At 43.7% G+C, this 24,698-nt stretch overlaps 1 protein-coding gene across 1 annotated transcript in view; it reads left to right on the forward strand.

The window, feature by feature from the left end:
* The window catches only part of LOC115220007 (ADAM 17-like protease), a 102,129-nt gene that overhangs the window by 6,844 nt on the left and 70,587 nt on the right, over positions 1-24,698 (forward strand). The window contains exons 2-6 of the mRNA XM_029790309.2: positions 6,119-6,248; positions 7,085-7,218; positions 8,612-8,700; positions 20,042-20,139; positions 23,831-23,922. Coding sequence (XP_029646169.1) covers positions 6,119-6,248; positions 7,085-7,218; positions 8,612-8,700; positions 20,042-20,139; positions 23,831-23,922 — 543 coding nt within the window. The remainder of the gene's footprint in view (positions 1-6,118; positions 6,249-7,084; positions 7,219-8,611; positions 8,701-20,041; positions 20,140-23,830; positions 23,923-24,698) is intronic.

The following is a 24,698-nucleotide window of genomic DNA, read 5'->3' on the forward strand; positions in this document are numbered from 1 at the left end:
GGGGGGGTCACACCGAAAAAAGGTAAAACATGAGTGAATTTTTAAAAATTTATATTTGAGTGAAGACCATCAAAGGCCACTTGGGGCCCTGGGAGCCGCAGTTGAAAACCGCTGAACAAAGACTTGTGAGTGAATCTGGTGGTTGGAAACTGAAAGAAGCTTATCATCATCATCATCATCCGTTTTCCCTGCTGGTATGGGTTGGACAGTTTGACAGGAGCTGCTTCAGCTCCCTGTCTGTTTTGACATGGTTTCTATATCTGGATGCCCTCCCTAATGCCAATCACTTTACAGAGTGTAGTGGGTGTCTTTACACAGCACCAGCAGGGGTGCTTGTACATTCCACCAGTAAGGGTGCTTTTTAGGTGGCACCCCAGCACCCGTGAACTTGCAAGATTTGGAACGGTCAGCTGGAGAGGGATGCCAAGGACATACCTGCATGCAAAGTACCAGTTATGCACTGGGGTCGATCTAATCGACTTAATCCGTTTGTCTGTCCTCTCTGTGTTTAGCCCCTTGTGGGTAGTAAAGAAATAGGTATTTCGTCTGCCGCTACATTCTGAGTTCAAATTCTGCCGAGGTCGACTTTGCTTCTCATCCTTTCAGGGTCGATAGATTAAGTACCAGTTACGCGCTGGGGTTGATCTAATCGGCTTAATCCGTTTGTCAGTCCTTGTTTGTCCCTTCTGTGTTTAGCCCCTTGTGGGTAGTAAAGAAATAGGTATTTATTGAAGAGTTTACCCTTATGCAGATCCTCAAACTGGTGAAAGAGTTCAAGAAAATAGCAATCTGGGTGAACAAATACAAATATGGTAGTTGAGAGATAAGCTTATTATTGTAATTCTTCTTAATGTTTTTTTTTTGTTTGTTATTCTCTTCATTAGTTTGTCTGAAATTATTATTCTTGAGTTGTGTATACATCTGTTTATTTTTATGCTCCGGAGCGAAAATAAAATATAAGATATACTATAAATTAGTAATTAAGTTGGTTTGATTAATTGGCACCACTTTAACATGCAGTGTACCTGGCCATTTACACTATAGTTTGCAGTCTACCTGGCCATTTACACTTCAGCATTAGCCATAACTCTTGGTGGTTTGCTCTGACCGAGAAGACACATCAAGCTGGCTGAGTAAATACATGGTCATCTTTGCATGCAGGTATGCCCTCAGCATCCCTCTCCAGCTGACCGTTCCAAGTCTTGCGGGCTCACGGGTGCTGGGGTGCCACCTAAAAAGCACCCTTACTGGTGGAATGTACATGCACCCCTGCTGGTGCTGTGTAAAGACACCCACTACACTCTGTAAAGGGTTGGCATTAGGGAGGGCATCCAGCTATAGAAACCATGTCAAAACAGACAGGGAGCTGAAGCAGCTCCTGTCAAACTTTTTTAGACCATTGACTCCTTCATGGAATCCTTGACATCTCATCGACTCCCAGGCATGTATAAGAAAATAGATAAATAATAATAATTAAGTAAGCTTATTAAATCTCAGAACGAGATGTAAACAGTAATCGCTCGACAATGTAAAGTATAATAGCCATGATGAGATGAGATGAGAGAGAGAATAATTAAGTAGATGTGCATTTATCGTCTCCTTGAATAGTTTCATCAACCATTTTGGAGACCCCTGTTCTAAGCTTAAACTCCAACAATAACCCTAACCTTAAAACCTAAACCTTAATCTAGCCCCTTACCTAATCCTAATCCAGATCAAGTCCTTTCACAGCTTGAACTATGGACACTGGAGGAGCTCCTGGTTATCTTTGTATTATTACAGCATAAACAATACTTATAAAGTAAAGGCTATTTCTTTCTTTCTTGACCACAGGGAGATAAACTTAGAGGGGACAAACAAGGACAGACAGAGGGATTAAGTTGATTTAATCAACCCCAGTGCGTAACTGGCACTTATATAATCAACCCCAAAAGGATGAAAGACAAAGTCGACCGTAGTGCAATTTGAACTCAGAATGTAATGGCGGATGAAATATTGCTAGGCATTTTGCCCGGCATGCTAACAATTCTGCCAGCTCATCGCCCTGTAAAGGCTATTTGCCAACATAATGTGGCTGTCCTGGAAGGGACGAGTTTTATTATTGTTTAGCCCCAGGAAACATCGTTTCCCGCTGGCTATATGACACAATATGTATGTCCTTATATTTTTGAACAGGGAGTCCAGCACAAGACACAGATATTGTGTTGTATAGCCAGCTGGAAATGATGTTTCCTGGGGCTAAACAACAGTAACATTCATCCCTTCCAGGACAGCCACATTATGTTGGCAAATAGCTTTTACTTTAGAGAACTTTCACTGAATATCTCTCTTTGAGAGCTTTAGAAATAATAAGGTTTATAAAATATGTAATAAAATGGTAATTAAATCAATTTAATTAAACTAAGCGCTTTGTTTATAAAATATATAGTATGAAATGGTAATTAAACCAGTTTAATTAATCTTAGTAATCATCAGTGTAAATGATGCTTGTAACTAAATTCATTGTTTAACTTGATAATTTGCTTTTAAGTAGTTATAATAGGAACGATAATAATAATAATAATAATAAAACTGAAAGGTGTGGCTGTATGGTAAGAAGATTGCTTCCAACCACATGGTTCTGGGTTCAGTCCCACAGCATGGCACTTTGGGCAAGTGTCTTCTATTGTAGCCTTAGGCTGACCAAAGCCTTGTGAGTGGATTTAGTACAAGGAAACTGAAAGAAGCCTGTCATATATGTGTATATCTGTATGTGTCTTTGTGTCTGTGTCTGTTCCCCGACACTACTTGACAGCTGATGTTGGTGTGTTTACATCCCTCTAATGTAACAATTCGGCAAAAGGGACCAATAGAATAAGTGCCAGGCTTTAAAGAATTAAGTATTAGGGTGGATTCCTTTGACTAAAAGAACTCCTTTGAGGTAGTGCTCCAGCATGACCACAGTCTAATGCTGTGGCACATAAGAAGCACCGTTGAAGCATGGTCGATGCCAGTGCCACCTGATTGGCCCCCTTGCTGGTGGCATGTGTAAAGCACCCACTACACTCACGGAGTGGTTGGCATTAGGAAGGGCATCCAGTAGAAACCCTGCCAGATCAGACTGGAGCCTGGTGCAGCCTCCTGGCTTCCCAGACCCTGGTCGAACCGTCCAACACATGCCAGCATGGAAAGTGCATGTTAAACGATGATGATGATCCATGCACTGGATTTGAATTCTCTGCCCTCCGTGCAGGAAGTACAAGATCTTACATTCTTAACAGTTAAGCACAGTCACTTTATATGTTTGATAAACAGGAAATTTGACATTCCTGAAGCACACTCCCGAAATACACCCCCCCACACATTCAATCAAAGAAAGACTGCTCTTGGTGGCATGGAAAGAGCACCCTGTACACACTTTGAAGTGGTTGACATTAGGAAGGGCATCCATTTATAGAAACCTGGCCAGACACTGGAGCACAAGGCAACTCTTGGATGTTATTATAATGTGGATCCTCGTCCACTTGTATGTTATTGCCGGCACTGTAATATTCTTGTCGTCATTGTGGAGGCGCAATGGCCCAGTAGTTAGGGCAGTGGACTCGCGGTCGTAGGATCGCGGTTTCGATTCCCAGACCGGGCGTTGTGAGTGTTTATTGAGCAAAAACACCTAAAGCTCCACGAGGCTCCGGCAGGGGATGGTGGTGATCCCTGCTGTACTCTTTCACCACAACTTTCTCTCACTCTTACTTCCTGTTTCTGTTGTACCTGTTAAGGGTACACGTGTCTGTGGAGTGCTCAGCCACTTACACGTTAATTTCACGAGCTGGCTGTTCCGTTGATCGGATCAACCGGAACCCTCGTCGTCGTAACCGACGGAGTGCTTCCATCCATTCTTGTCGTCACTATTATGTTGTGGCGGTATTCCACATCTAATCTTTGACTCGTCTACTGTGCTCTCACTGACAGCTTCACAAGACATTGACTTTGAAAAGTCTGCCTTGACGGTAGCTTGGACTCGTATACAACACGTGACTCACACTGACTCCAACTGAGAACTCGTACAAAGACTCTACTACCATTGACCTGCTACAACAACTAAGATTAATTAAACTGGTTTAATTACCATTTCATACTATATATTTTATAAACAAAGCTCTAAGGTTAATTAAATTGATTTAATTACCATTTTATAAACATTCATCATCATCGTTGTTGTCATTTAATGTCCACTTTCCATGCTGGCATGGGTAGGATGGTTTGACTGAGGACTAGTGAGTCAGAAGGCTGCACCAGGCTCCAATCTGATCTGGCAGGGTTTCTACAGCTTGATGCCCTTCCTGACACCAACCACTCAGAGAGTGTAGTCAGTGGTTTTATGTGCTACTGGCACGAGGGCTAGTCAAGCAGTTCTGGCAACGACCACGCTCAAAAGGTGTTTTTTATGTGCTACCTGCATGGGAGCCAGTCCGGCGGCCCCGGCATCAACCACGCGCGAATGTTGTTTTTCATGTGCCACTGGCACATGTGCAGTAAGGCGATGCTGGCAACGACCATGGTCGAATGTTGTTATTTCTGAATCTCTCAAAGAGAGGTATTTAGTGACAGTTCTCTAAAGTAAAGGCTATTTACCAACATAATGTGGCTGCCCATAATTTTTCCAGCTGGCTATACAACACAATATCTGTGTCTTGTGCTGGACTCCCTGTTTAAAAATATAAGGACTTGCCAGCTGGAAACGATATTTCTTGGGGCTAAACAACAGTAACAACCGTCCTGCCCAGGACAGCCACATTATATTGGCAAATAGCCTTTACAGGGCGATGAGCTGGTAGAATTGTTAGCACGCTTGGTGAAATGCCTAGCAGTATTTTGTCTGCCATTACATTCTGAGTTCAAATTCCGCCAAGGTCAACTTTATCTTTCATCCTTTTGGAGTCAATTAAATAAGTACCAGTTATGCACTGGGGTTGATGTAATCATCTTGTTAGGGTTATAGAAGACAGTGTATAGAGTCAAAATTATTGAAAAGGTTGCAAGACACAACGAAAATTTTAGAAAAATAAGAAAGAAATGTGGAAATTTTACTGGTGAGTGTGTTACATTATAAGGCACAAAAAGAGAATGACTCTCCCCAGACACAACAGAATATTCTTCAACACACGAACTCACATAAAGAATCTTAGAAACCAAATCCAAAAACGAAACATGGATTAGTTGTAGTAAAGATTGTTTGCCAACATAGCATGGCAGTCCTGGTTTAGGACGAATGTTGCTGTAATATAGCTCCAGGCGACATTGTCTCCAGCTGGCTATATGACACGATCTGTGTCCTTATAGATCGTATCGTATAGCCAGCTAGAGACGATGTCTCCTAGGGCTAAACCAGGACTGCTGTTATGTCGGCAAAAATCTTTACTACAAAGTACTGTTGCTGAATATCTCTCATTGTGAGATTTAAAAATAGTAACCTTCTAATATGGATTAGTTGTTTGAATATATTATGCACGGCCATCCGATCGTGGCTGTGCCAGCCTCGCCTGGCCTCCGTGCCGGTGGCACGTAAAAAACACCATCCAAGCGTGGCCGTTCGCCAGCCTCGTCTGGCACATGTGTCGGTGGCACATAAAAAGCACCCACTTCACTCACGGAGTGGTTGGCGTTAGGAAGGGCATCCAGCTGTAGAAACACTGCCAGATCTGACTGGGCCTGGTGCAGCCTTCTGGCTTCCCAGACCCCAGTTGAACCGTCCAGCCCATGCTAGCATGGAAAGCAGACGTTAAACGATGATGATGATGATGTGATTGGATTTTTGATCCAATCCCTGCACAGCACAGGACTCAACAAATGTCCTAGCAATCGCATAGTAAGTATGTTGACCAATCGCTACAGACTAAACTTGATAAGCCTATATAAATTCAAATGTTTTCAATATGCCGCAGTAGAAATTGGTCTTGCCACGAGGTATTTAGATGATGGTCATTAATTTCCCTTCCTTGCACCTGCATGCAGGCCTTCACTCCTCAGCCCCGATCATCACACCACACCGCACCACAGCCCTATCCTTTTCTAAAACTCTTCCAATGTAGTACATCGTTTATCTGTTTGTATTTCCCAGTGCACACTTCGTCTTTTGCAGGAAATATACAGCAGAAACTGCACTATTTTGAAACCCTGAAATCTACAGACATTCACATAATCACTAAACGTAGCATTGACGCCAACCCCCAGTCACACCTTAAGTTTGTACACCTGAAAGGACTAGGCAGGTAGGTTGCTAATGTTCGTTAAGAACAATGTTATTTTTGTGTATTTCAAGGGTTGGGGGTTTATTCAGTGACAAGAGCTGATTAATTTTCTATTTCTAATTATAAATCCTCATTGCTGGGGTCTGTTTGTGCTGTGGCTCAAAGAGTATTCTCTCCCCTTAACCTTACAATCAGGCATCTCTCTCACTCATTCTGTTGACTCAAACTTTATGCATACTTGCTACTCTGTTAACCTACACTCAAACCTACACTCTCACTGACTTTATACTAAATTGAGCTTCACTCTCACTCACTCTTTTAATTCAAGCATCACACTCACCCTGTTGAAACTGACATCAGTCTTATTCTGTCAACACAGATCTCTCACTCACTCTTAACTCAAACTTAAGTCTCACTCACTATTGATTCAAACTTCACTCTCATTCCCTCTTGACTTAAATGTCAGTCTCTCTCACTCTACAGATGCAGACCTCACTTTCATTCACTGTATTGGCACAACCTCTCACTCACCCTTTTGGCACAGGCCTCGCTTCCACTCAATTGGCACAGACCTCACTCTAGTGACTCAAACCCATCCTCACTAACTATTAAATACAAACTTCAAATTATGTTTTAGTGATATTTAAGTGCTCCAGTCTGGTCATCACTATATTTGTATAGTTATGGTTTAAATTAAGGTTTTTGAGTGTTTTCCACAATTTTCTCTTGTATTTTTTTGGTTAATTTGAAGAAATTCTCAGAATAAAGCAAGAATTGATAACATTATAGAGTTTTTTGTTTTTTGTTTTCTTTGTTTGATGTTTGCTTGTATTTTTATTTTCATTATTTTTATCCAGGGACTTCAATTTTTATTTACGTTCCAAGCAGCAAGTTTTGACCTACGATTTCAAAGCCACTGTAGTCGATGCAGATGGTCACGAAGCTTCGCTTTTTGTTGATAAGAATGCCTTTTATGAAGGAGCGCTACAAGGTACGTCAGTAAGTTCATTCACATCACCACCACCATCATCATCATCATCATCATCATCATCATCATCATCATCATCGCCATTGTTTTAACGTTTTCTTTTCTGTATTTACGTGGTGCAGGTGAGAGAGTATTGTTGGAGCAGAGTTTTCTGTGGTCAGATGCCCTTCCTGATCCCTACTCTCCCTTATTTCCAAGCAAACTAATAACCCCACCATGACCACTACTGTCTAATGAACAATGAACAGCCTGGATACAGTTACACAGAAAGACTGGAAACAAACGACACTCTGTGAACGAGTCTTTTGTTTATGAAAACCACTCAACGTGCTAAAGACTTGTCTGAAGTTGTCGTATGCTTTTGTCTGGACAGTGAGGCCATTGTTTACAATCAGTAAACACTCATGAGACGACGAAGGGAAAAAAGAAGTGTCACTCTCAATAAATAGAAGCCTACCAAAAGCTTTCAGGGTTGACTGTAGTCAAAGAATACATTTTACACTCAAATATCAGACTTACTCTCTAAAGAGAGGTCTCTCTCTGTCTTGACTCACACTTCATTCTCACTCACTTGTGACTCAGACTTCAGTCTCACTCGCTCTTGACTCACACTTCAGTCTCATTTGCTCTTGACTCACACTTCAGTCTCACTCACTCGTGACTCACACTTCAGTTTCACTTCGCCTTGACTCACACTTCAGTCACACTCCACCTCGACTCAGACTTCAGTCTCACTCCACTTCGATTCAGATTTCAGTCTCACTCACTCTTGACTCAGATTTCAGTCTCACTCACTCTTGATTCAGACTTCAGTTTCACTCCGTCTTGACTCAGACTTCAGTCTCACTCACTCTTGACTCAGACTTCAGTCTCACTCACTCTTGACTCAGACTGAAGTCTCACTCGCTCTTGACTCAGACTGAAGTCTCACTCTATCTTTACTCAGACTTCAGTCTCACTCACTCTTGACTCAGGCTTCAGTCTCACTCACTCTTGACTCAGGCCTCAGTCTCACTCACTCTTGACTCAGACTTCAGTCTCACTCACTCTTGACTCAGGCTTCAGTCTCACTCACTCTTGACTCAGACTTCAGTCTCACTCGCTCTTGACTCAGACTTCAGTCTCACTCTATCTTGACTCAGACTTCAGTCTCACTCTCTCTTGACTCAGGCTTCAGTCTCACTCGCTCTTGACTCAGACTTCAGTCCCACTCGCTCTTTACTCTGACTTATTTACTTTAGTTACCTTGAACTCAAATCCCACCCTAATCACTCAAACCTTACTCTCTTACAATCAGCAAACACACAAAGGTGAGAAGAATACAAACTCTCTCTCTCTCAATGAATTTACATGTTCTTAATGTTTGTTTTATTTCTCTCTTCTTCCATTTATGCAGACGATGCTCAGTCACATGTTGAAGCTGTTTGGGAAGGTGAGGACTTACTGGCCACCATAACCACACCTAATGACACCTATACGGTTGAGGTGAGCTGTTTGATATAACACTTTGATATTCTGGGTTCAGAAATAATGCAAAATTAAACGGACCCCTTCTTTGTGTCAATGATGAAAACTCTTGATGTTCCCTTTACCTTGTCATCATCATCATCATCATGTGTTCATGTTCCATCATCATCATCATCGTTTAACGTCCGCTTTCCATGCTAGCATGGGTTGGACGGTTCAACCGGGGTCTGGGTAGCCAGAAGGCTGCACCAGGCTCCAGTCTGATCTGGCAGTGTTTCTACAGCTGGATGCCCTTCCTAGTGCCAACCACTTTGTGAGTGTAGTTGCTGCTTTTTACGTGCCACCTGCACAGGTGCCAGACGAGGCTGGCAAACAGCCACGATCGGATGGTGCTTTTTACGTGCCACCGGCACGGAGACCAGACGAAGCTGGCAACCATGTTGACGTATTTTTACTGGAACCGATGTTCCAAAGACAAGATTGATCTCCAAGTGTCTCCTTTGGTGTTGGGTTTTCCAGTTGGTTGCCTTTTCTAATGCCAACCACTTTACAACATGAACTGGGTGCTCTTTTCGTGTCACCTGCACTGTTGCTGGGGTCGCCATGCAGTTTACAGCCGGGCTATGAGCTACGGGTTGAATTATTGCATAAAGGGCGAAGGTAAAGAATATGTAATAAAAACCCTAACGCTTACCTCTGACCCTAAACACCAGGTGTGTGTATTCTTTACCTAAGCCACATAATGTGTTGAGTATTTTACTGCTATTTTTTTGCAGGTCAAGCAACTGTGAAGAGGTAACCTTTGTTAACTCGTTTGAAGGATTTAGGCATTTCTACTCATTGAACTATAGTGTGAAGGTCAGTTGGCCACATTTTGTTGTTGGTCAACGATGCTGTTGCAGAGACAGTATCTTAGGGCGGCAAGCTGGCAGAAACGTTAGCACGCCGGGCGAAATGCTTTGCGGTATTTCGTCTGCCGTTACATTCTGAGTTCAAATTCCGCCGAGGTCGACTTTGCCTTTCATCATTTCGGGGTCGATTAAATAAGTACCAGTTACGCACTGGGGTCGATATGATCGACTTAATCCGTTTGTCTGTCCTTGTCTGTCCTCTCTGTGTTTAGCCCCTTGTGGGCAGTAAAAAAATAAGTATCTTAAGCACCTCTTCTGAGCCTGGGCTGTTTTCAGAAGAAAGGGCCCAACCCCTAGCACACTCCACTCATGGATGCATCACAAAAGAAAGACAGTGTGTTCACAGTACCCATGGAACCACATGGAATGTCATGACTGTGCCAAGTGGAGGCACATGGCTTGGTGGTTGTGGTTTCAATTCCTGTACCGGGTGATGCGTTGTGTTCTTGAGTGAAACACTTCATTTCACTCAGCTGATAAAAATAAATGATCCTGTGATGGACTGCATCCCCATCCAGGAAGGGATATATATATATAACAGGCGCAGGAGTGGCTGTGTGGTAAGTAGCTTGCTAACCAACCACATGGTTCCGGGTTCAGTCCCACTGTGTGGCATCTTGGGCAAGTGTCTTCTGCTATAGCCCCGGGCCGACCAATGCCTTGTGAGTGGATTTGGTAGATGGAAACTGAAAGAAGCCTGTTGTATATATGTATATATATATGTATATGTGTGTGTTTGTGTGTCTGTGTTTGTACCCCTAGCATTGCTTGACAACCGATGCTGGTGTGTTTACGTCCCCGTCACTTAGCGATTCGGCAAAAGAGACCGATAGAATAAGTACTGGGCTTACAAAGCATGGCCGCAGTCAAATGACTGAAACAAGTAAAAGAGTAGAGAAATCAGGAAACTGACCCTGTGCCCCTTACGGAGTAATGTGGACAAACCATAATTTCACAGATCTGCCTTAGGGGTCCCTCCCATAGCCTTGTTAAAACACTCAGTAAATTTCCCCACAATGCAACAAAGGTTTATTATGATTGTAGGCATGGTTTGTACAGAGCCAGTCCCACTCTTTTGTCTTTCAAACTTGTAAGGGAGCGAGGTGGCAGAAACGGTAGCACGCCGGGCGAAATGCTACCGCCAAGGTCGACTTTGCCTTTCATCCTTTCGGGGTCGATAAATAAAGTACCAGTCACGCACTGGAGTCGATGTAATCGACTTAATCCCTAATCCCTTTGTCTGTCCTTGTTTGTCCCCTCTATGTTTAGCCCCTTGTAGGCAATAATAAAAAAAACCTGTATTGGTCTGGTGCTACAAGTGCCACAAGCCCAGTAGTTATCAAAATGCAGGATTTGTATGGAATTATCTTCTCTCCGAGAAGCAGATAAAGGTCTAAAGGACTTTGTCTACACTAGGGACTCTGAGAGGGTCTGCCAGTAACCTTTATCCAGAGGCAATCTCATGACATGCTAGTTAACCCGTTAACTTAAAGAGCTGAGCCTTTTGCTGCTGTTTGTATCAGGTCAAGCAACTGAATAGAGGTGCCATCATTAGCTTTGTTGAAGGATGTTGGTCAGCGATGCCTTCCTTGCCAGGAGAACAACAGCCAAGTCATGGGACCAGCTGAGGGTAGAATGAATTCTTTGCTGTCAGTTCCTGTAGTAGTTAGCTATGCATATTGATATTCTTTACTCTTTACTCTTTTACTTGTTTCAGTCATTTGACTGTGGCCATGCTGGAGCACCGCCTTTAATCGAGCAAATCGACCCCGGGACTTATTCTTTGTAAGCCCAGTACTTATTCTATCGGTCTCTTTTTGCCGAACCGCTAAGTGACGGGGACATAAACACACCAGCATCGGTTGTCAAGCAATACTAGGGGGGACAAACACAGACACACAAACACACACGCACATACATATAAATATACATATATACGACGGGCTTCTTTCAGTTTCCGTCTACCAAATCCACTCACAAGGCTTTGGTCAGCCCGAGGCTATAGTAGAAGACACTTGCCCAAGGTGCCACGCAGTGGGACTGAACCCGGAACCATGTGGTTGGTAAACAAGCTACTTACCACACAGCCACTCCTGCGGCTTTGTGGAAGAAATATGACTCAGTACAAAAGATAAAATGTTATTTCTGTCACCCGTTTTCCAGTTGTCCCTTATCTGTAACTATGGCAACTGGTATTTATCTATTTTATCCAAACATGAATATAGTTATATATCAGTAAAACAAGAATTTCTATTGATTGCTTGCTTGTGCATGTTTGTAATGGTTGGTAGAGTTTGACTTGGAATCATCATCATCATCATCATCATTTAATGTCCGCTTTCCATGCTAGCATGGGTTGGACGGTTCAACTGGGGTCTGGGAAGCCCAAAGGCTGCGCCAGGCCCAGTCTGATCTGGCAGTGTTTCTACAGCTGGATGCCCTTCCTAACGCCAACCACTCCGTGAGTGTAGTGAGTGCTTTTTATGTGCCACTGACACAGGTGCCAGGGGAGGCTGGCAACGGCCACGATCGGATGGTGTTTGTTACATGCCACCAGCACGGAGGCCAGTCGATGCGGTGCTGGCTACGGCCACGTTCGGATGGTTCTCTTATGTGCCACAACTACAAATTCCATTGATGTTGATCGATTTCGTTTTTGATTTGATTTTTTGATTTTTTTGATTTTCACTTGCCTCAAATTTGTTATTTCTAAACACTTTAACCCTTTGGCATTTAAACGAATTCAGACTGTTATCCGACTCCCTACGAAAAATACGAAATACGAAAAATGAATCCAAGCTAAGCAATCTATATTTAATTTCAACCCGTGTACCTACTTAACTATCTGCAACTGATCTGATCTTTTAGTTAACCCAGTTTTATCTCTATTAGTATTATTGTTATGACTTGTGAAATTTAGCCTCACGCCTTGTGTCTTTTTTATATGTACATATAATTCTATAGTTCATCTTAATTATATATCGTTGTCTCATGTCTTGTGTTAAATATATATTTAATCTTAAAGCTTGCCCCTAATTTTATTTTATTTTATCGATCAGTCTCACGCCTCGTAGATATAGAATAAATGTATTTATAATTTATAGCTCCTTATCGTTCACGCTTCTCCCATAGATTAGGCAAAATTTAGGTATTTATAGCTACTAATAACTATTTCTCTCCCAAGGAAGGAAGAATGGCTGCCGGCCGATTCTTGGCGGGCCACGACCCCCCCCCCCCTCGTTCCTCTTCAATTGTCTTATATCTCTTTCGATCGCCATCCGGCCCCCTTCTCCGCAACCCTATATGCATATAAACCAGCGACTGATTTTAACGGCCTCACTTGAATTCAGACTGTTATCCGACTCCCTACGAAAAATACGAAATACGAAAAATGAATCCAAGCTAAGCAATCTATATTTAATTTCAACCCGTGTACCTACTTAACTATCTGCAACTGATCTGATCTTTTAGTTAACCCTGTTTTATCTCTATTAGTATTATTGTTATGACTTGTGAAATTTAGCCTCACGCCTTGTGTCTTTTTTATATGTACATATAATTCTATAGTTCATCTTAATTTATATCGTTGTCTCATGTCTTGTGTTAAATATATATTTAATCTTAAAGCTTGCCCCTAATTTTATTTTATTTTATCGATCAGTCTCACGCCTCGTAGATATAGAATAAATGTATTTATAATTTATAGCTCCTTATCGTTCACGCTTCTCCCATAGATTAGGCAAAATTTAGGTATTTATAGCTACTAATAACTATTTCTCTCCTAAGAAAGGAATGGCTGCCGCCCGGTTTTCGCGGTGCACCCGCCCTCCCACCCCCACCACCGGTACAGGAAGTCCTAAATTTTCTCATCCTTGTCTCCCTTATACACTTCAAAGTCTTACGCCACCCCCACCTCCTTCCATAAAAGGTAGTGGTCAGTCATTGCAAGATATGTTTAGTGTTGTGTACGAGGTTGAACTTAAGTTCCATTGTTTGTCTATGAATACTGCCAAACGCGAGTTTTCTTTTCAGGTCCATGACGCTATTAGGACCAATACCACTTCCACCCCCACCCCAGCCTCAGGGTTGGCACCCTCAACGTTGGCACACTGAAAGGCAGATCTGGCGAGATAGTTGAATTGCTTGAACGGAGGTGGGTTGATATATGCTGCATTCAAGAAGTGAGGTGGAGAGGAGGTTCTGCTAGGTTCCTCACAGGCAAAGGACAGAGGTACAAGATTTTCTGGGCTGGGAATACTGACGGAGTCGGGGGTGTGGGCATGCTTATCGCCGAAAAATGGGTAGATAAGGTAATCGAGGTAGTCAGAGTAAGTGACAGAATAATTAAGATTAGATTAGTGCTCCACCATAGTTTAGCAACTATTATATCGGCCTATGCCCCTCAGCCAGGGCTACCTGATGGACAGAAAGACTGTTTCTATGACACCCTACTGCAGACCACATCATTGACGAACGACAGGGACCTTCTCTTTGTGGCTGGTGACTTCAATGGGCATGTTGGACGATGTGCTGGGGGCTTCCATGGCGTGCATGGAGGCTACGGTTATGGTTCCCGCAACGAGGAGGGAACCAGGCTGCTGGAGTTCTGCGATGCGAATAGTCTTATGATTTGCAACACTAACTTCAGGAAACCGACAAGCCACCTGGTCACCTACCGATCGGGCCGGCATACTAGCCAATCGACTACATCCTTGCCAGAAAAAGGAAAGATGGCTGCTTATAAATGCCAAAACCTTCCCAGGTGAAGAATGCACCCCACAACATAGACTGGTAGTTAGTGACTTTAGGATCAGGACTAAGAGGGCGACTAGAAGACGACCAACATGGAGAAGAAGGGTCTGGAAGCTTAAAGACCCTGCGAATGGACAGAGATTTAGAGATATGTTATTTGAAGCCTTAGACGAAATGGAAGGGATATAGCTACGCATGGGGTAGAAGACAACTGGACGCTTCTGAGGGACAACCTGCTGAAAGCCGCTGACCAGATCTGTGGCTGGTGCAAAGTCCCCTTAAGACCCAAATAAAACTGGTGGTGGAACAATATTGTTGACAGGGCTATTAGACAAAAGAAACAGGCTTGGAAGGCCTGAAGAACGGTGGTAGCAGGGAAGTGTATCAGTCTGCCAGAAGGAAGCCAGGAGACAGGTCTATCTAGCCAGAGGGGAGGCAGATAAGGAAAAATTTGCCAATGTCCTGCGTCGTGAGGATGAAACTTGAGGTATTTCGTGTTGCAAGACAGTGTGGTGAGAGAGAATCGTGATGTGGTAGGAGAGAAATGTGTTCGCAAGGAGGACGGTTCACTTGCGCTTAATGAGGATGCAAAGAGAGAGGCTTGGAGACGCCACTATGATAGGTTGCTGAATGAAGAAAATGAATGGGATAAAGAGAGTCTGCCGAATGTCGACCCAACAGAGGGACCAGCAATCCGAGTTAACAGTTCCTTAGTAGATAAGGCAATTAGAAGCATGAAAGCATGAAAACAGGGAAAGCCCCAGGCCCATCAGGAATTACTGCAGAGATGCTCAAAATATCTGGTGGTGTCGGCTATAGCTTAGTCACCCGTATAGTTAACCAGGTGATACACGAGGGGGTCATACCCAATGACTGGTGTAGCAGCATAATAGTCAACTGCTACAAAGTAAAGGCGACGCCCTAGAGACAAATAACTACAGGGGCATCAAGCTGCTGGATCAGGTAATGAAGGTTACGGAGAGGGTTATAGCCCAACTAATTAGAGAGAGAGTTAGCTTAGATGATATGCAGTTTGGGTTCGTGCCAGGGAAAAGTACTACTGATGCTATATTCCTGGTAAGACAGCTGCAGGAGAAATACCTAGCCAAGATAAGCCCTTGTACCTGGCTTTTGTTGACTTGGAGAAAGCCTTTGACAGGGTCCCCCGTCCCTTATCTGGTGGTCAATGAGGAAACTAGGGATAGAAGAATGGTTGGTGAGAGCTGTGGCAAGCCATGTACAGAGACGCTGCTAGTAAGGTGAGGTTGGCAACGAGTACAGTGAAGAATTCCGGGTAGAGGTTGGGGTCCACCAAGGTTCAGTCCTCAGTCCCCTCCTATTTATCATAGTCCTCCAGGCAATAACGGAGGAATTCAAGACAGGTTGCCCCTGGGAGCTCCTCTATGCTGATGACCTTGCTCTAATTGCTGAGTCACTATCAGAACTGGAGGAGATGTTTCAGGTGTGGAAACAAGGATTAGAATCGAAGGGCCTTAGAATCAACCTAGCCAAAACCAAAGTCCTAATAAGTAGAAGGTAGATCAATCACAAACGCCTTCAGGTAGATGGCCCTGCTCGATCTGTAAAAAAGGTGTAGGTAGAAACTCTATAAGATGCACCAAGTGTAAGCTATGGACACATAAGAGGTGCAGCAATGTCAAAGGAAGGCTAACTAGAAAAATAGTTTTTGTCTGTGGCAAATGCTCAGGAGCAATAAACACTGGAAATGTGCAGAGACCAACTTCTGCCACGTTCCAGGGAGACAAACTAGAAGTAGTTGATAGCTTCCGTTACCTAGGTGACCAAGTCAGTAGCAGGGGTGGATGTATTGAAAGTGTAACTGCTAGAGTAAGAATAGCCTGGGCAAAGTTTAGAGAGCTCTTACCCCTGCTGGTGACAAAAGGCCTCTCGCTCAGAGTAAAAGGCAGACTGTATGATGCATGTGTACGTACAGCCATGCTACATGGTAGTGAAACATGGGCCGTGACTGCTGAGGATATGCGTAAGCTCGCAAGAAATGAAGCCAGTATGCTCCGATGGATGTGTAATGTCAGTGTTCATACTCGACAGAGTGTAAGTACCTTGAGAGAAAAGTTGGACCTAAGAAGCATCAGTTGTGGCGTGCAAGAGAGACGGCTGCGATGGTATGGTCATGTGACGAGAAAGGCTGAAGATAGTTGTGTGCAAAAGTGCTACACCCTAGCAGTTGAGGGAACCTGTGGAAGAGGTAGACCCAGGAAAACCTGGGACGAGGTGGTGAAGCACGACCTTCGAACTTTAGGTCTCACTAAGAAAATGTCTAGAGACCGAGACCTATGGAAGTATGCTGTGCGTGAGAAGACCCGGCAAGACTAGTCAGGCCATAACCCGTGGCCCACCTGGGACGTAGTCAGTCCTGTGCATACCTTCCTTCTTGTGACACTTATGAAGACCTGTTGAGGCAAGTGAAAATCAAATCAAATCAAAACAAATCAAAATAGATGAACATCAGTGGAATTGTATTCTTTGTGGTACCAGTGCCGGTGGCACACAAGAAAACCATCCAAACGTGGCCGTAGCCAGTACCGCATCGACTGGCCTCCGTGCTGTGGGCACAACAAACACCATCCGATCGTGGCCGTTCGCCAGCCTCATCTGGCACCTGTGCCGGTGGCACATAAAGACACCATCCGAAGACCCGGCGACGTAGTCAGTCCACCTGTGCATACCTTCCCTCTTATGACACTTGTGAAGACCTGTTGAGGCAAGTGTGTGACACTTGTGAAGACCTGTTGAGGCAGAGGCAAGTGTGTGACACTTGTGGAGACTGTTGAGGCAAGTGTGTAACCCTTGTGAAGACCTGTTGAGGCAAGTGAAAATCAAACCAAATCAAAATAGATGAATATCAATGGAATTTGTATCTTTGTGGTTCCAGTACCGGTGGCACACAAGAAAACCATCCGAACGTGGCCGTAGCCAGTACCGCATCGACTGGCCTCCGTGCTGTGGGCACAACAAACACCATCTGATCGTGGCCGTTCGCCAGCCTCACCTGGCACCTGTGTCGGTGGCACATAAAAACACCATCCAAAGACCCGGCGACGTAGTCAGTCCACCTGTGCATACCTTCCCTCTTATGACACTTGTGAAGACCTGTTGAGGCAGAGGCAAGTGTGTGACACTTGTGAAGACCTGTTGAGGCAGAGGCAAGTGTGTGACACTTGTGGAGACCTGTTGAGGCAAGTGTGTGACACGTGTGACACTTGTGAAGACCTGTTGAGGCAAGTGAAAATCAAACCAAATCAAAATAGATGAACATCAATGGAATTTGTATCTTTGTGGTTCCAGTACCGGTGGCACACAAGAAAACCATCCGATCGTGGCCGTTCGCCAGCCACATCTGGCACCTGTGTCGGTGGCACATAAAGACACCATCCGAAGACCCGGCGACGTAGTCAGTCCACCTGTGCATACCTTCCTACTTATGACACTTGTGAAGACCTGTTGAGGCAAGTGAAAATCAAAATCAAATCAAATCAAATCAAAACCAAATCAAAATAGATGAACATCAATGGAATTTGTATCTTTGTGGTACCAGTACCGGTGGCACACAAGAAAACCATCCGAACGTGGCCGTAGCCAGTACCGCATCGACTGGCCTCTGTGATGTGGGCACATAACAAACACCATCCGATCGTGGCCGTCCGCCAGCCTCATCTGGCACCTGTGTCGGTGGCACATAAAAACACCAACCGAAGACCCGCAAGACTAGTCAGGCCATAACCCGTGGCCCCTACTTGGACGTAGTCAGTCCACCTGTGCATACCTTCCTTCCTTCTTGTGACACTTGTGAAGACCTGTTGAGGCAAGTGAAAATCAAATCAAATCAAATCAAATCAAAATAGATGAACATCAATGGAATTTGTATCGTTGTGGTACCAGTGCCGGTGGCACACAAGAAAACCATCCGAACGTGGCAGTAGCCAGTACCGCATCGACTGGCCCCGTGCTGTGGGCACGCAACAAACACCATCCGATCGTGGCCGTTCGCCAGCCTCATCTGGCACCTGTGTCGGTGGCACATAAAAACACCATCCGAAGACCCGGCAAGACTAGTCAGGCCATAACCCGTGGCCCCTACCTGGGACGTAGTCAGTCCACCTGTGCATACCTTCCTTCTTGTGACACTTGTGAAGACCTGTTGAGGCAAGTGAAAATCAAATCAAATCAAAACAAATCAAAATAGATGAACATAAATGGAATTTGTATCTTTGTGGTACCAGTGCCGGTGGCACACAAGAAAATCATCCGAACGTGGCCGTAGCCAGTACCGCATAGACTGGCCTCCGTGCTTTGGGGACGTAACAAACACCATCCGATCGTGGCCGTCCGCCAGCCTCGTCTGGCACCTGTGTCGTGGCACATAAAAACACCATCCGAGCGTGGCCGTCTGCCAGCCTCGTCTGGCACCTGTGTCGGTGGCACATAAAAACACCATCCGAGCGTGGCCGTCTGCCAGCCTCGTCTGGCACCTGTGTCGGGGGCACATAAAAACACCATCCGAGCGTGGCCGTTCGCCAGCCTCGTCTGGCACCTGTGTCGGTGGCACATAAAATCACCCACTACACTCTCGGAGTGGTTGGCGTTAGGAAGAGCATCCAGCTGTAGAAACACTGCCAGATCTGACTGGCCTGATGCAGCCTTCGGGCTCCCCAGACCCCAGTTGAACCGTCCAACCCATGCTAGCATGGAAAGCGGACGCTAAATGATGATGATGATGATGATGATGAAACCTGGCCCAAATGTTCTACACATTTAACCCTTTTTGTACCAACCCAGCTGAAACTGCATCTGGCTCTGTAATACACATGTCTTGTTTTCATAAGTTTTGATTTACCATCTTCCCCCAAACCTTAGTCACAATTTATGTTCCTAACACATGTTGAATGATAACTAAGTTATTTTACTAAATTCTTTGTTATATTTAAAATTAATTGAAAGAAACACAGAGCATTTCAACAGAAATATGATAGCGAAAGGGTTTTAATGTTCAAACTAGCCACATCCAGCCACTCACACCTACCTTATAGTGTCATTCTAGTAATAAGCCACCACACCATTGAAATCTCAAAGCCATGAGATAATGCATGGTTTACTCAAAACAATTTGAATAAATAAGGATCACATTTGACAGAATAATCTGATTGCTTAAGGGTTCAATACTGATCTGGGTTTCAAAAGTGGGAGTGAATAAAGACAGTAAAAAATGTTTCCAATGGTTACTGTTTTTTTTTATTTTGTGTGTGTCAGTAGGGAGATCACTGCTTATGACCCTTTACTGGGCCTCTTAGACTTGGGGAAGGGAGAGAAATTACTCAAAGCAAAGGTTTAAATTTTAATTGCTCGTTAGCCTTTTAAAAATAAATTAATAGATTGTAATTTGACCCTTTTTGTTTGCTTTTTGAAAATATTACTGGGGTCTTTATTAATCCTGTTGGCAAGGGACCTACAAAGTCTCTATCCACCTCAGGTGTGTGTATGTGCATGTGCGCACATGTATGAGTGCATGTATGCATGTGTATGTGTGTGTGTGTGTGTGTATGTGCGCACATGTATGAGTGCATGTATGCATGTGTGTGTGTGTGTGCAGTGGTGCCTTCAGTGCCCTGTTGCTGACTTTTTAATATTTTAATTTTGTCTCCCACTATTCTCTCCAGCCCTCTTGGCGCCATCTCCCCAACAGCAAGAACCACACTATGATCATTTACAAAGGCTCAGATGTTGTCAGTTTCTACAACAAGACAGGACATGGAAAGTAAGTTGCCTCTTCTTCTTCTTCTCCCCCCCTTCTTAACTTCCAAAAATTGCCGATTATTTTCAAGAACAGAGAAACAGGAAAAACTAGCTGAGGAAAAGGATTGGTTCCACTTGACAAGAACATACTCGCCTCATGTTGTCTAGTGGTTCCCAGACTTTTTGGGGCTGCCACCCCCTTGGCACCTGGGCCACATTCCTAGCGCCTCCGCCCCAGCTAACCCTCACAAACATTGACCTCTTTCTAAAACAAATTCAAACCAACTGCATTTCACAAACAAAAATTTAACCTAATCAATCCATTATTTTGATGTTTTTACATGAATCGGCCCCTTTTCATTATACTGGTGGCTGTGGTGAAAGACTGTATGGTGGGCTCATTTGAAAGGTTTAGAGACAAATACTTTCCTCTCAGGCCAACCTCCCATCAACTTTTTCAAGTATCACTTGAAAAAGAAGATGAGAATAGAAAGGGAAGTTTTGTCTAATGAAAAGGTGGGTGAATGTGGCAAGGATGGTATGCATAAATGATGGAACCACCTTGAGCATGGTCTTATAAAACAAAGAGAGAAAGAGTGCTTTGCTCTCGTGTTGTGTTTTTTTTTTTTCGTTTTTTAGGTTACCGTGGTTCTTTTTTATAGGTTTTTCTTTCCACGGATAAACCTAGTCAGTGTTATATTTACTCCCCCTTTTGGGAACTCTAATTTTTAAAAACCGACACTTTTGTTAGTTCCTTGTGTACACGTCCCAAAACGTTTTCAATCCCTTTTGATCATTTTCGAAAATAATAAATTCTACATTGTATTGCCCCCTCTGTGCTCGGCCCTGCGGGGCTAATAAAAAAATCTATCACCCCACTTTTCTTCAACGACCCCTTGGAACCTTCCACCACCCCTGGGGGAAGAGTACCGCTCACTTAGGGAACCATTGGTTTAGATTCACCTTCGGTCTGGATTCACCTTTGTAAATAGCATTTTTATTATTAAGGCTTTAGGCTGGCGGTATCATTAGCATGTTGGGCAAAATGCTTTGCAGCATTTTTTTCAGTGTTATATTCTGAGTTCAAATCCTGCTATGGTCAGTCAACTCTGCCTTTCATCCCTTTTCACTTGATAAGTACCTATTTCTTTATTACCCACAAGGGGCTAAACACAGAGGGGACAAACAAGGACAGACATAGGTATTAAGTCGATTACATCGACCCCAGTGCATAACTGGTACTTAATTTATCAACCCCGGAAGGATGAAAGGCAAAGTCGACCTCGGCGGAATTTGAACTCACAACGTAACGGCAGGTACTTGATAAGTACCTGTTGAGCATCAGGATTGATGTAATTGACTACACCCTCCCCCCAAATTTCAGGCTTTGCACCCATAGTAGCAAGGGTCCTTATTCTCATTATTAAGGTTTGTCTAAGGTGGCAAGCTGGCAGAATCATTAGCATGCGGACAAAATGCTGAGTGGCATTTCATCCATTTTCATGGTGTGAGTTCAGATTCCACTGGGGTTGACTTTGCCTTTCATCCTTTCGGGGTCAATAAATTAAGTACCAGTAAAACACTGGGATTGGTATAATCTTCTAGCGCCTCCCCCAAAATTTCAAGTTTTGTGCCTTTAGTAGAAAGGATTATTATTATTATCATCATCATCATCATCATCATTATTATTCAGGTGGCAAGTTGGCAGAATCGTTAGCATGCTGGGCTAAAAATGCTTGGCTGTGTTTCGTCCGTCTTTATGATCTGAGTTCAAATTCAGCTGAGGTCGACTTTGCTTTTCATTTTTTGGGGGTTGGTAAATTAAGCACCAGCTGAGAACTTAGGTTGATATAATCAACTACCCCGCCTGCCCCAAAATTTCAGGCCTTATGTCTTTAGTAGAGAGGTTTATTATTATTATTATTCAGTAGTTCTGTTTTTATATCATGCTTTCACTTCACTACCGAGCGCAGCTCTGTGTGCCTTGGGTATGTGCTGTGATTTGTTGTGATGTTCTGATGGTTCCTGTATGGAAAGTGTTCTACGTAGGATGTGTGCAGTGCCCAGTAGTGCAATCTTCTCTATGTTATATATGTTTGTAAGTCCTGGTGTTTTTGTTATGTATTTGTCTGAATATTTTTTAATCATGCCTAATGCACCTACTATGATAGGAATTGTTTCTGTTTTCAGATTCTACATTCTAGTTACCTCTATTTCCAGGTCTTTGTATTTTGAGAGTTTCTCCATTTCTTTTAGAGACACGTTGTCATCAGCCGGTATTGATACATCAATTAGAAAGCATTTTTTTCTTCATGGTCTCTGACAACTATATCTGGTCTGTTGGCCTTATTTCTTTATCTGTGTGTATCGGCATATCCCAGAGTATGGTTGCTTTCTCGTTTTCTGTGACCTTTTCTGGTGTGTGCCTATACCATCTTTTTTCTGTTGTTATTCCATAATGTTGGCATAGCTTCCAGTGTATGTAGGTTCCAACTCTGTCATGTCTGTGAATATATTCCTTCTTAGCCAGGACTGGGCAGCCAGAGATAATATGATTTATTGTTTCTTGTCCATCTCCACATATTCTGCAGTTACTTGTTATATTTCTTTTCATTACATGTATTTGGTAATTTCTGGTGGGGAGGCTTTGGTCTTGTGCTGCAATTAAAAATCCCTCTGTCTCTGCTTTGAGTCCTGAGCTTTTCAACCATTGCTGGGATTTTTCTTTGTCTATTTCTTTTGCGTTTAGTTAAGTCCAGTATTTGCCATGAAGGGGCTTTTCTTGCCATCGTTTTATCATGGCTCGTTGCTGTTCTATTTTTAGTTTGGATTTCATTTGTTTTATAACTTTTGTTGTTTCTTCATCTTCTTCTTCTTCTTCTTCTTCTTCTTCTTCTTCTTCTCCTTCTTCATATTTATTATGGGGTATGATTTCTTGTTTGAATTTGTCAGCTTCCTTAAATACTGAGAACAGTTTTTGTTTTGCTTGTGTTTTGCGGCTATTTGTATCAGTTTTACTTATTCTCTCTCTCTTTTACTCTTTTCAGTCATTTGACTGCGGCCATGCTGGAGCACTGCCTTTAGTCGAGCAAATCGACCCCGGGACTTATTCTTTGTAAGCCCAGTACTTATTCTGTCGGTCTCTTTTGCCGAACCGCTAAGTGACTGGGACGTAAACACACCAGTATCGGTTGTCAAGCAATGCTAGGGGGACAAACACAGACACACAAACACACACATATATATATATATATATATATATATATATACATATATACGACAGGCTTCTTTCAGTTTCTGTCTACCAAATCCACTCACAAGGCATTGGTCAGCCCGGGGCTATAGCAGAAGACACTTGCCCAAGATGCCACGCAGTGGGACTGAACCCGGAACCATGTGGTTGGTTAGCAAGCTACTTACCACACAGCCACTCCTGCGCCTATATTATTATTATTATCATTACTACTACTACTATTACTATTATTATTAGTCGTAGTAGTATTTGCAGCTACTTATGGGGCTGTGTTTTAGCTTCCTCATCCCGTCGTTAACAGTTTCAGGAACCCTGGAAAAGGGTCAATTCATTTGAACCCATTATTGCATCCACCACTGCCACCACCATTATTACTACTACTGTCAATACAACCATCCCCACCACCACCACCACTGCTACTGCTACTGCTGTCATGTTCTATTTTGTGTCCGTGTTTCAGCCAACTTTTCTGTGGAGTCCAGCCTGGTGTTACTCTGAGTAAAGAGGAGTATGAGGAATCTCTAGAAATAACCAAACGATTCCGTGAATCAGGTAAATCAAACCCTCACTTCTTTTTTTGTTTATTTTGTTAATTTTGTAAAAAGCATTGGTGCCACATGAAAATCAACCGGTACACTCTGTAAAATGGTTGGCATTAGGAAGGGCATCCAATTGTCGAAACCAAGCCAAGAGCATTATCATTGCCAGAGCAGCCAACTGGCTCCGTGCCAGTGACACGTAAAAGGGCACTATTCGAGCGTGATTGAAATCGAAATCGATCAACATCCATGGAAATTGCAGCTGTGATACCAGTGCCAGTGGCACGTAAGAGAACTATATGAACATGGCCATTGCCAGCGCCAACCCGACTGGCCTCGTGCCGGTGGCACGTAAAAAGCACCATCCGCTCGTGGCCGTTGCCAGCCTCGTCTGGCTCCCGTGCCGGTGGCACGTAAAAAGCACCAACCGATCGTGGCCGTTTGCCAGCCCCGTCTGACACCTGTGCCGGTGGGATGTATAAAAGCACCCACTACACTCACGGAGTGGTTGGCGTTAAGAAGGGCATCCAGCCGTAGAAACATTGCCAGATCAGACTGGGCCTGGTGCAGCCTTCTGGCTTCCCAGACCCCAGTTGAACCGTCCCACCTATGCTAGCATGGAAAGCGGATGCTAAACGATGATGATGATGATGATCGTTACCAACATCGCCTTAGTGGCACCTGTGCCAGTGACATGTGTAAAAAATTCGAGCGAAGTCATTGCCAGTATCACCTGACTTGCCCCGTGCTGGTGGCACGTAAAAGGGCACCATTCGAGCGTGATCATTA

This window comes from Octopus sinensis, linkage group LG15, assembly GCF_006345805.1.
Source record: "Octopus sinensis linkage group LG15, ASM634580v1, whole genome shotgun sequence".
In the NCBI taxonomy this organism is placed as follows: domain Eukaryota; kingdom Metazoa; phylum Mollusca; class Cephalopoda; order Octopoda; family Octopodidae; genus Octopus; species Octopus sinensis.